Below are 12,985 nucleotides of genomic sequence, written 5' to 3'. Positions count from 1 at the left end.
TCTTCTATCCTGGGCCAAGCAGCATGAGTCTTGTACAGCTTTTCAAATAAACCTCTTTTTTAAAAAAAAAAAAAAAAAAAAGGAAAAATCTGGAGTGCAGTTGAGCTTTATGAAAAAGTGTTTTTTTTAAAAAAAGATTCTACTCAGTGAACAACAGCGCTCAGTATAAAGACTGCAAACCACACGAACAATCCAAGGCACTCTAAGGCTTGGTTAAATATTAACCCTCTCAAGGCAGGCGTTGCAGATTTGCAACAGTTAAAAACTAACAATCTGATTAACCCACATACATATTTTATGAGTTTTTTTTACTCAGAAGTACCACTGCAGGATTTAGATTAGAAACAAAAAGTTTAATTTGGGTTAAACGGTTCTCATCATCATACCTCAATTCTCAGAGTGCCTTTGCTTTTTTTTACCTATTGTTTGCAAACATGTTTTTACATGAGTGATTTCAAAAGCTTGTCTTAGTCTGACGGAACAGCCTGGAACGGCTGTTAAGGGTAACCACATAGAGATCTAAATCCAAGGCAACTGGCTGGATGCAAAACACAAGACCAGATGGAAAATGCATGTGTCTGCTAAAAGGCGTGATCCCTTGCAGTGCCTATCAACACTAGCGTCCTGCAGACTTTGTTTCACTTTCAGCTGAAGAAAAGTGTCTGACATGTGGATGCTTTCCACATGATATAAAAAAGCTACCATGCATGTGTCCCACTGGCAACAAACACCGGCTCCTGGCCACATTCCTGGAGCCACTATAGGCCGAAATTACTGTCATGGCTGAGAGAACAAGTTACGATTGTGTTGGATAATCAACCCCAGTTGAGGTCTCCAAATCATGTTTCAGTCAACTTGCAGAGCAATTAGCCACAACTAGAGTCTCTGTCATCCAGCTGTAGTGCTGGTCAATAAACATCAAGCAGTGTTTATCCTCTCTGTGCCATTTGATTCATGGGAAGCTATCCATATCTTCACACACGTGCACAAGCTAATATGCAATTTTCAGGGCTGTCTGTAAAGCTGCGGGAGACTCTTAGACTGACAGCTGGAGAATGTTTTGCATGAGTCCTTGTTTCCTTGAACCTCGGAGGTGGTGAGAAAATATGTATTAGCACAGCCTTTACAGACAGATGCATGTCAAATAGGAAAAGCTAAACCAGAACCATCCTCTAAAAGTTTAAAAGAATTCATTTAAAATGTGTGTCATGTGATGAGCAGGTCTCTCTCCTGGCCAGTGCTCTGTACTTACATCTCATCACCTGCAGCTTCACTTCCCACTGGACTGACAAAGGCAACATTTATCCAGAATGGACTGTGAATTTTAGACTCCATCAGAAATGTAGACATGTCACATGGGATATTACATGTTTAATGTGAAGGAGAAGCTATAATGGAATCAATCTGTGTGCAAGAAATTACTGGATGATTGGGGAGGATTGTCTATAACTTTGTAACATCCAATCAGAAGAGACACACTTCCATTCTGCATGAATATGCTGCCTTGCATTTTTTTTCTGTTGCTCTGACATTTGATTTGTGGTCAAACATTTCCAGTAACGACATAACTTTACTTTGCCAAACCTGAATGAACCTATACCAATGTCAGATTTAGCCTTTTCACATATCACAGAAAAACTACTGACAAAAAGACAAAAACAGTAAAACTGTCCATTTTCTCACTCACCTTATTTACAAATGAACACGAACCGTGAAATGACACCAAATATGCCTTTTTCTGAACGTAACATCGGATTAAATGTGCATTAAGTGACATTTTTGACCCTTTCAGCTCCTAGTTTTGGTTCTGTGCATACTTCTTGCTGCTCATGTGAAATATATTACCTTTGCACACTTTATTTCACATACTTCTCTCATTGGCGATGTTTAGATTGTATCTGAGTGTCAGAAATCTTAAAAGCATTACATATTAGCAGATGATCAGCCTTAGCTATTATTAAAATAGGTTTCAATTAACACACAAGTTCACTTGGTTAACTGTTTCAGGTTAACTCCTTCTAGGAGATACTAGGAATTAGAAGGTGTTATGTATGTTACCTGGTAACAGTGGAGGAGTTAAAGGAGTTAAAGGTTGTGTTATATACATACTTTCCTTGGGAGGTGGTGGAGACCAAAACTGAGATAAAACTAGAACAAATGTACGACATCAGGTGGACATGGATTCCTTCCCATTTCAGTGGTTGTGTCTGTTGCTGCTGGACACAACAAGTGATTATTGTGTTTTTGTAAATACACTGCGTTCTAGTGGTCAAAATTCACCTAATGCAGCTTTAATTGCAGACTTAGCTAAGTGTCAGTGAATGGGTGCTATTTAACCAGTGCTGTTTCAGAGTAGCATTAGCATGCAGTAACAGAGCAGCTGTGGTTATCACTCAGTGTGTGTTGGCATTTTTTTGAAGGCAGCCTGTGAAAAGGTCAGGGCGCACTCATGCTACTGACTCTGAAACCTCTGTGCGACTGACCTAATCACCACTGCACAGCACGCCGAAGATAATGGAGCTGATGGTGAGACAGATCGGGGAGTGTTGTCATGGAGACTGGGCCGAGATGCTCACAGAGTAAATGACTTGCATCAAGACGGGCTTTGAAATGGATGTGGTGAAAATGGCTTCATGATCTGCACCACCGTAATCTGCCACTGCACCACACCCTGCAGCAGTGTGAGAGACTGCAATCAGGAGTAAGCTCACACTGACGGCACACGTGGTGGCACGAGGTCAAAAGTGGATATCTATTAACTGGTTTTCACCTAAAAAAAGTAGTACTGTTCAGTCTCAGGTGCTTAATATACAGCACTTTAGCCAAAGTCTTATGTGTTTAAACATCCTACATGAATCGATTGACTTAACTGATTAAACTGAAGGTGCAGTTGATTGATGGGTGTTATCCAATCATGATTGTCTCTAGTTCATGGTTCTCTTAAAACTGGTGAAACAGAATGAAACTTGCTACCTGCAGTGTGAAGAGAAAACCACTGGTTGAACTTACCTGTACAGCTTACACTTACAACAGCAAAAACTTCTCACGTGAGACGTTCTTTGTCTGGAAGTTTTTTCAGTACGTCTTTAAGTGTGTAAAATATGAAAGCATCCTTACACTGATTTAATATAGCCAGCAGGGCATTCTTGAAGGCCTCTTTGGCACGCTCCAACTCCTCTTCATGCTGAGCTTTCTCGCTCATCAGTCGTCTAACGTGGCTGTTGGCCGACTGGATCATAGAGTAGAAGTGATTGGCGGTGCGGCGGTTGACTTCGCCTCTGTCGATCCAGGTGAACAGAATGGCTATGGCCTCACTGAACTTATGATCATCTGTGGGAACAAGTTGAAAAAGGTAAGAAAGAGAGGTATGGCAGTTCTTTTTTTTCCAATACCAACACCAGTGATACTTTTAGAAATGAACTGGACTGTGCTTATAAAGTGCATTTCAAACCGTACTGATTCAAAATGACTATAAGTCACACTTAAACATCGAGTATATTCATACAGCGCTTTATTTTATACACTCTACCTCACATGCTTGGACAATTTGGAATAACCACTTAACCTAACAAGCATTTCTTTGGACTCAGGGAAGAAGCTGAAGTGCCCAAACCAAGGGAAGAACATGGAAACTTCACACAGGACGCCTCCATCTAACCAGGAGATTCAAATCTTTGCTTGTGAGGCAACTGTGCTCACCAGTGCACCACTGTGCTGCACAAGTGCAGCTTTCACATGATGACAAAATGTTTGTAAGTAAGTAAAAGAAAGTAAAATTTTATTTATATAGCACCTTTCAAGATAAAAATCACAAAGTGCTTCACAGAAGCTAAAACCTAAAAATCAAAATCAACCAAAAGCAAGTTTAAAAAGATGAGTTTTTAGCTGTTTTTTAAAAGCAACCACGGAGTCCACAGATCTCAGGCTCAAAGGGAGAGAGTTCGACAATCTGGGGGCCACAGTTACAAAAGCTTTGTCGCCTTTTGTTTTCAGCCTTGTGTTTTGGACAACCAGCAAGCCCTGGTCACATGACCTCAGGGATCTGCTGGGAATGTATGGATGTAGAAGTTCACTTATATATGTTGGTGCTTGTCCATGCAGAGCCCTGAAAGTCAAGGTCAAAACCTTAAAGTGGATTCTGAATTTAACGGGGAGCCAGTGCAGCTGAATCAGCAGGGGTGTGACATGGGAGTACTTGGTCAGAAGCTTTGCAGCAGCGTTCTGAACAACTTGCAGATGCTCCAAAGAGGCTTTACATAAACAAGTAAACAAAGAATTACAATAATCCAGACGAGATGAAACAAATGCATGAATGACAATTTCTAATTCGGAGCGCGATACAATGGGACTCAGCTTAGCAATGTTTGTGATAAAAACAGGAGCGAACCAGAGATTTTACATGGGCATCCAAAGTCAGAGCTGAGTCAATAGTAACACAAGGACTTTAGTCTTCTCCTCATTTAGCTGAAGAAAGTTTCCAGCCAGCCAAACTCTAATGGAGTCTATGCACTTATGCAAAATCTGTAGCTTGGAAACATCATGGGGCTTAAAGGAGATATATAACTGAATATCATCTGCATAGCAGTGATACAAAATGTCCTTAAAAGTGCTCAATAAGTGTTGAAGAGGAAGTAAATACAGCAAGAACAATAAAGGCCCCAAAACTGAACCTTGTGGCACACCATAGGCAAGAAAAGTAGAAGAGGAACTGTACTTAGAGGTAGCCACAGAAAAGTACCGTTCATGCAAATAGGATTCAAACCAGTCCAAAGCAGCCCCTGATATACCCACCCAGTGTCTCAGCCTACCTAGCAGAATATGATGGTCCACAGTATCAAAGGCAGAGGTTTGTATCTGTATCTTACTGAAAACTACTGTTTGTCTTATCTTCTTTAATCAGCTGTTATATGCAAGAAATTGATCTAAATCCCAACTATGACCTCAACCGCAGGGGTCCTTCAAGGTGAATAAAGCTGTGTTGTATAAGTACATTTCTCATTCATTTTCCCCCAGACATATTCAGTGTAGAGCAGAGTTGTAGCCCTGCACTTCAGATGGACATGCAAGTGTCCTGGAAGAATGAATGGTACAGAACTAAGGTATACTATTTCTTTCCATTTCTTTCAGCATCTTTCACGGTTCCCTGATAATGACGGTGATGAATGTTTTTGAAGTAACACCTGCAGTGCTATGAATTTCAAAACCTTACATTGCCTTGTTTTTAAATAGCTTGACCTCTGACCTTGAGGGTGAGGTCACAGAGATTTGAAGTTAAAGTAGATGCTCCTATGGTATCAATTTGAAACTCCTGCACCAGTTCATTCTCGAGTTACTGCGTTCACAAACTTGGGTGTTCACGTCGCCAGCCTGCCTGCCTACATAATGGGATGCTTCTGTAGTAGATACGTGGGGTAGTCGTGAGGTGCTACTCCTGAAACAAGAGCTGTGTCAAGACTCAGGCTCAACACTTTATCAGTCTCAACACAGACGCGCCAAGCACTCCTCAATAGTCATATCCAAACTGCTTTTAATTCCTTGATGGCAAAGCCCAACTTGACAGCTCTAGGTGACGGCTGAGGGATATTCTCCTGAAGGCGAGAACTCCCGACCAAAGTCCCTTTTGATAGACAGATGTTTTTTTACATTTTAATTTGAGAGAAAAAAGCATTACAACTGCTTTAAAATTTATACATTCACAATACTAAAATCTCTTTGGACTCCAAGTCTCTCCCCCAGCACGCCGTGTCTTGGTACATCACACCAAATGGTGACTGAAGAGTATGATGTGAAAGCTGTTTCATGGGACCTTTAACATTCACTCAGCCTAAATAAACAATGAAGCAGTTACTGGGGACTAAATTCCTCCTCTGGAGGCCTTCACCGTTCACGGGTCTGTGAGCCACGTCACAGCCGCTGAACGCAAAATGCATTTTTGATTTTCAACTTTTTCAAGCACAACCTTAAGCAGCGCTCGGTCTCAGTCACAAAAACTGTGGCGGCTCGGCGGGCTTCCGTCGAGTGCATTCTCTTCCATTTGAATAATAATTGAATGGTGCCACGGAGCCGCGGACGACGGCAGAAGAGAGTGAATTAGAGAGCATTTAATGAGCTCAATACCCAGTGCAACACAACCTGTAAGAAGACACTTTCCCCCACTCTGATAAAGCCCCATTCATACACAGCAGCAGATTACAGTCACATTACAGCGAGCACAATGAAGCGCTGCCGAACAGGGACGAGCGGGGGAATAATGGAAATTTATTTCCCCTGCTGTTTGAGGTGAAGAATGAATTGAAAAGGGTTATTCAGAGAGAAAACATGCTTGTTTATGTTAGGTATTAGAGGATGGATGGGAACACTACACTGAGGCTGAGGTTTGGGTTTTGTAGATAAACTGGAGATTCTGGAGCAAACAGAAGCAACATGCTGCTGGTTTTCCAGAGAGATAGAACAGAGCCACAGATAAATAGAGAAAATGGCAGACATAGAAAAGGCAGAAATGAATCCTGTTTAAAAAGTGCTATTATTTATTTTTAATATAATAAATCCCTGATGACTGTAAAGCTGATTTTGGAAGACAGAGTTTTGATGCTTCATTTGATAACAAACTGGACTGCGTCTATGTGTCTTCATATACCAAGTTTGCTTGAAAGGAACCAAATGTGAAAGCTTGTGATTCTTTTTCTTATGGGATTGCTGTTGTCACGCCTTAGTGATAATCTGCTGCTATTTGAACATGGCCTCTTCATGTCTCAGAGACCATCCTTCCCATATGGAAAAGATCTATATAAATCTTATAAAGTTTGTATCTGTCTTGTGTGAAACTTGTATGAAAAGCATACAAGAGTGAAAACAGATATAATGAAACGTGTATGTTTTGGATACTTACTAAAACAATATATGAAAGTAATGAGAAAGTGACCACTTTCATGAGTAAATTAAGTTTTTACTATTTCTTTTCCATATGGGTTGTCATGTCACAACACTTACATATGACTTGTGTTTGTTTGTGATTTACTAAAAGTTCCTAAAAGATCTGATTATTTTCTGTATAATGCTCTATATTCAAATCATTTCTGTTCCATATTTCAGCACCAACTCTAACCTATAAACATCATAAAAAACACAAAAGGCAGTTTGCACAGAGCTCTGTCTGGAACTTCTCTCATTCGCTTTGCAAATATACAATGAAAACTTGGATGGATGAACAGATGGATGCAGTGTTAAAAAAACACCTTGATGGTACAGTCTGTTCTGTGAAGAAGAAAACTTCAATGACAGGTCTGACATTGAGACTTACCTTTAATGACGATCTGAGATAGATGTAAAAATGGGTTCAGAACAGCAACTCAAACTTGGATCAATAAAGCAGATTTAGAAAGAACAGATATGTCTGTCTGTACCTTATAACACCGACTATGTGCATCAGTCATTCAAATCATCTGGATCTATTGTTGCACTAAGCAAGGACCATCAGGCTTTTTACCAGTTCCCATGGAAATGGGATATCTGATTCCCACTGATGGTGGTAATGTGTTTCTCAGCAACACTTTATTGGCACAAAGGTCACAGTACCACATGAGGTGATGTTATTATTTCTTTTTGTGTGGGAGTTATTAAAGTCAAGATTTTGACTTTCTTCTCTTTCATGCTTCATTTAAATGATGCGTGCAGTGGATCTGACCGCACATTAAAGACAAGTTTAGGTCAAAACACAGAAAATATAACAATAACACTAGATGCTACTGTTTAGTTTGCCTGCTCAATCTGAGACAACATGAAAGTCATCACAATGCATGAATAACAGTAATAAGCAGTGCGCTGGATCTGAATGTGATTAAATTGCACTAAATTGCAAGTGATTCCAGCGCCGCTGTGTTTTTGTAAACAGAGAAAATTTACAGCCTTTTACTGTAAATATGCAACACTTTCAATCACTGGAGACAAGAATTAGCCACAGCAGAGTGGAGGCAACACGGAGGAGGTGAAAGAGGACGAGGAGGAGGAGGAGGAGAGTGACCTTCACAGCAAACACCCCTCATTGCTCACTTCTCACTTATCAAAACCGCTGCCAACTCAGTCCCACACTTCATCCTCTCCCATCAATTCTCCTCACGTGCAGAAGGAGCAGGTGGGTGCAGGTTTGCAGCAGTACAGAAAGAAAGGGAGTGGTCCATGGTATTAATCCCATTACACAGTAGATAAATGGGGGCTTGAAAAACGTAACTCCTGTAGTAAAACTGGGCTGATAAAAGAGAAGCATAACGAGGACTTTACCTTTCTTTCAAATGTCACCTGAATTATTCATTGTCACGATTCCTTCTTTTATGGAGCACATTTCTACTCAGGTTTAAAACAGCTTGGAAAAAAATACTTGGTGTCAAGCATGGGAAACAGCTGAGATCAAACCAAGGATTGCTAAATTTTACTCAAACACAACATCTGAACTGCATTCTCACCACATTTTCTGTTAATATAACAATAAATATTATATATACGGATTGGTGCTGCAGCTGCAATGATGCAGATGCTATTCGGTACATTGTGGTGAAGAGAGAGCTGAGTCTGAAAGCAAAGCGCTCAATTTAGTGGTTGATCTATGTCCCTACCCTCACCTATGGCCAAGAGCTGTGGGTAATGACCGGGAGGAGGCCCCGGAGCAGACCCAGGACACGCTGGAGAGATTATATCTCTCGGCTGGCCTGGGAATGTCTTGGTGTAGCTCGGAAAAGCTGGAGGAGGTGGCTGGGAAGAGGCATCTGGGCTTCTCTGCTTAGGTTGCTGCCCCTGTGACCCGGCCCTGGATAAGCGTGATAAGATGGATGGAGGGATGGAAGGATATTATATATATGGTCAGAAACCCTTCTCATTACATTGTACCACACTGGGTACAATGTCACTCAGTGTGATTCTTCAACGTGCAGGGTTTGCAAGTTGAGGAAAGATAACAGAGGAAACTTCAGCATGTGTCAAAGGTTTTGGATTGTTGCTTTGGTTATTTCTTGTTTTATACAGTAATCTTTCTTTCTGTTTGTTGCTGCTAGCTTTACTTCATTTTACCCACAATTTACCCACAGTCACACATTTTTATACTTGCATTTTACCTTTGTTCTTTGGTGTCACTTTTTTCCCCAAAAATCATATTTTGGATGAAAATGGACCTTTTCTCAACATTAGCCACATGCTATAAGTCAAATGCCCACCAACTTCCTGTGAGAGTGGTAAGACCAGGAAAGCACATTTGCATTCATTGTAACCAGGTGTTGTGTACTGTATGTTCAAGCTAGTCCAGTTTTTTTTTTTTTTTTAATCGAGTAATGCTAACAGCATGGCTCAATCCAAGTATCCAAGTAAGTATTTGTGTCTGTGATAAATTTGGTGATCATCTGACTTCTACTCCAGTCACCAGGGCACATATAGACACACACACTTCATCTATGACAGCTGGGAGGGTCCTGCGACTGGTCAGCAAAATGAACTGATGGATATCTTATTATACAACTTGGAAAAAAAGACAAATACTGCAGCATCACAGGTACTTTAGATAATGTTAGCATCCAGAGTATGTTTGTTAAACATCAACATCAGTATTTAGCTCAAAGCTTCATATTGTGTTGCTGCTGCCATAAAAAAACAGCTTAGAGTCCGACAATTATAAGAGGTTGCATTTTTTGCTGTACAAGAAGTCAGAGAAGTCATCTTCTTTCTTCCTTTCCAGAGGCTTCCAAGTTTTTCAGCCTGAACACAGGGCCTAAAACAATGTATTTATGACTCGATTACATCTGTAAACGAATTCCAGAATCCTACAATGGCTTACTTAATAATGCATATCTTACTGGATTATAGCTGCTAGAAGCAAAAAAAGAAGAAATAAGCAGGAAGCCACTGAAGTTAATGAGAAAGGTAAAGACACATAAAAAAATTGCAGCTGTTTTGTTTTATTTTGCACTGTTGAGAACTCTGGTAAGGCTTTTATTTAGCAGTTCTTGCTCCATCTCAATCGTGTTTGTCTCCTTTATTGTTCACGGTGTTTTTACTGATGACTGAATGCGGAGAGCTCACAGTCTGTGCAGACATCTTTGATAAACACTTGAAAATCTAATAACTAAAATCCCACTTCTCCAGTTGCTTTTATTTCTCTCCCTTTAAAAAAATATCTGATACTCTGTTGTCACAAAACCTATTTCTTATGTCACTCCAGAGCTCTCTGAGAACTGCTGAGTAATAATGGCAGTTTTTACAACAACACACAAAACACTGCTGTAAAACAAGAAATCCCTATACAGGCTGATGCAAACATGGCTTCTTGGACAGTCTTTGAGTGTTACCCCTGTGTTTGCACACTGTTTGCCTGCATTATACTGTTGCCATCAAACACAGTTGTTTATCAGTGGCTACAAACGGGGGGATGAAGAATATCAATAATTGTGCAGCTTCCTGGACAATTAATTCATGCATGTTATTGGGTATCACAGCAAGTGACCTAAGCAGGAGATTATACACACACGCACACACAGAGCAACAGATGTGTTGCCAATCAAATTAAAAGCGTTGTTATCTGTGACCTACAAATCCGCTTTGAAAAGTCGTACATGGCTTTGGACTAATATATTTACTACAAGAGATTTTATTTACTCTCTGTATCCATGACAACAGCTGCAGATTTTGTTCATGCTTCTGAAACACATCAGTGACCACCTGACCCAAACCTTGAACAGATTCGGTCCAACCCTGTCACATTAGTGATCAAGCTCATGGTTGTGCTGGCCTCTGCAGTCTTTGGGTTCCTGCCCTTGCCAGCACACCAAAAATGAATTAGGATACAGCCTTTAAAGGAGGAGCAGGGGTTGTTTTTCTGTGTGCATGTGTGTGAGATTTGCCCTTTAGAAGCATCAAGGGTATCAGCTGACTCATCACCTGATATGAGTTAGCAATGAGATCAGTTGATCTGCTAGGTTTGTGGCACAGTAAACTTGTCGTATAGTGAGGAGAAATTACTTTATCAATGCAAAGCTAATTGACACTTTCTCTGCAAACTCGTTGCCAGTGCTCACCTTTTAGTCTGTCTGCTAACAGTGCTACCTCGTGTTCAGAGTAGTGCACAATCGGAGGGGGAGATGGTGGCCGCAGTCTGTCTTCGTGGATCTTGCGGCGGTGTCTTTCCTCTCTGGCCAGTAAGCGTTGTTTACACTCCCACTCATAAAGGTCATCTCTGGCCTGGGCAAAGTCTACATGGATCTTCCCAGAGTCCTTTTTATCAGTGCTGGATCCGATACGCATCCGATACCCTGAAGGGGAGAAGGTGATAGCATTATATTTAGGCATTTTCTACAACAGGTAGAGGCATGTCATTAGATTTGATCTGCCAGGCAGAAAATCATTAGGGTGAAACATGAAGATGATGAAGAATTATGAAAAATACTGTTCCTTAAATATCCACCTTAGACTGGGCTTAAAAATAAGCTCTTCTCACCCTCTCTTATAGTATCTAGCTTAACAGTAGAAGTAGAAACAATCCACAAAATCAATTGTGGTGTCTATACTACTTTTCCTCTTTATGACAACTACCTGAAGGTGAATTTTATATAACTAAGCAATGAAAAATGGTAATAAAGCTGAAAGTTATGCATAACAAGAGAGCGGTCAACTTAATAGATAATGATAGCTAGGTGCTACATCATCTTGTTTAGCATGCAGCTGTACTAAAACACACACTAGCAGATCTGCTGTTATGCCGGGTACATTTTGTTAAAAACACAATTTTTTTAAGCTAGCATTTCATTAGCATTTCACTCCAAACTATGGATACACCAAGCAAACCAAGCTACTCAGCCAAAGCTAGCATTAACAGATAACTAGCCAACTACCTTTTTATCCCAGTATGGCCCACTTTGTAAAAATCAAAACAACCACAACAAGAAAACAACAAAAAAACAAACCAAGACAAACAAATGAAAACAATATCCCAACTGCAAATTTGAGGCATTGTACTTCCCAAGAAAAGTGCTCACCTGACAGGTAAATAGCCTTGTCTACCATGAACTCCTCACTGAAGCGGATGTGGCAGAAGTTCTTCTTGCTCTTTCGGATGGCGGTGATCTCCCCACATTGGTCAAACACTTCCCTGATGATTTCCTCTGTGGCGTTCTCTGGCAAACCCCCCACAAATACTGTCTTACAGCCGGGAGGGCGCTCCCGTGTCGACGGAGGAGGAAGGTCTGAGGCACAATAAAAGGACCGGTTACATGATTATATGGCCACGTCATCCACAGCTCTCCTGCTACACTGCAGTTTAAAGAGGAAAACTATTGACTTTTATGTCAAGTTTGAGCAATTAAAAAGAAAAAAACAACAACATTTAAATAATAACATGTAATATTAAAAGAGATTCCATCTCACATTTAAGCTAATTACCTAAGTTACAGCCTGTAAAGTCTCACCACTAGATATGAGCAAACTGCAGTCAACTGAATTCAGTTTTTTAACCACTTCAAATTCTGCTACATAATTCTAACTATGTTGGCTGCTGTAGGACAAACAACTCTGGTTGCCTTTCATCTGTTGTTTAGTGTAGGCTCTCAGCCTGCTGTTTTCCTCAGCTGTCAATACGTGTCAATACATATTTTTCTGGATACAGTGATACTGAGGTGAGTTGTTGAGGATATCCTAAACTTTTCTGTTGGTAAGCTCTGCTGTTTTTGACAGTGTTAACTGCTGTCAGTCGGCATTAGTGAAACTTTCTTTGATGTCGAGCTAACGTTATTGGACTTGGACACTTAGCGAATAAACTCTCATATGGTCTGAGAATGTAATCAAACTGTTTATGAAAAGGAAAGCGTCATTTCTTTGGACACTCGAGTGTAACATTAGCTGGCAAAGTGTTATAAACAGCTGTTGTTGTTTAGCCAGCTCATTATTATCATTATATAAAAGATGGAGCTTGAGATGAGGAGGAAGAGAATTCAAAAATGCTTGTTGCATTGCC

At 40.5% G+C, this 12,985-nt stretch overlaps 1 protein-coding gene across 4 annotated transcripts in view; it reads right to left on the bottom strand.

Annotated features, from left to right (window-relative positions):
* enox1 (ecto-NOX disulfide-thiol exchanger 1) overlaps positions 1 to 12,985 on the bottom strand; it is a 131,279-nt gene that overhangs the window by 23,598 nt on the left and 94,696 nt on the right. For all 4 annotated transcript variants that reach the window (XM_085136539.1, XM_085136537.1, XM_085136536.1 and 1 more), the window contains 3 exons: positions 12,012 to 12,218; positions 11,055 to 11,288; positions 3,118 to 3,330 (listed from right to left, as the gene is read on the bottom strand). In XM_085136539.1, coding sequence (XP_084992665.1) covers positions 3,118 to 3,330; positions 11,055 to 11,288; positions 12,012 to 12,218 — 654 coding nt within the window. The remainder of the gene's footprint in view (positions 1 to 3,117; positions 3,331 to 11,054; positions 11,289 to 12,011; positions 12,219 to 12,985) is intronic.

This window comes from Neolamprologus multifasciatus, chromosome 16 (genome assembly GCF_963576455.1).
Source record: "Neolamprologus multifasciatus chromosome 16, fNeoMul1.2, whole genome shotgun sequence".
Lineage (NCBI taxonomy): Eukaryota > Metazoa > Chordata > Actinopteri > Cichliformes > Cichlidae > Neolamprologus > Neolamprologus multifasciatus.
The sequence above is the reverse complement of the archived record's forward strand: the minus strand, read 5'-3'. Positions and strand labels throughout refer to the sequence as shown.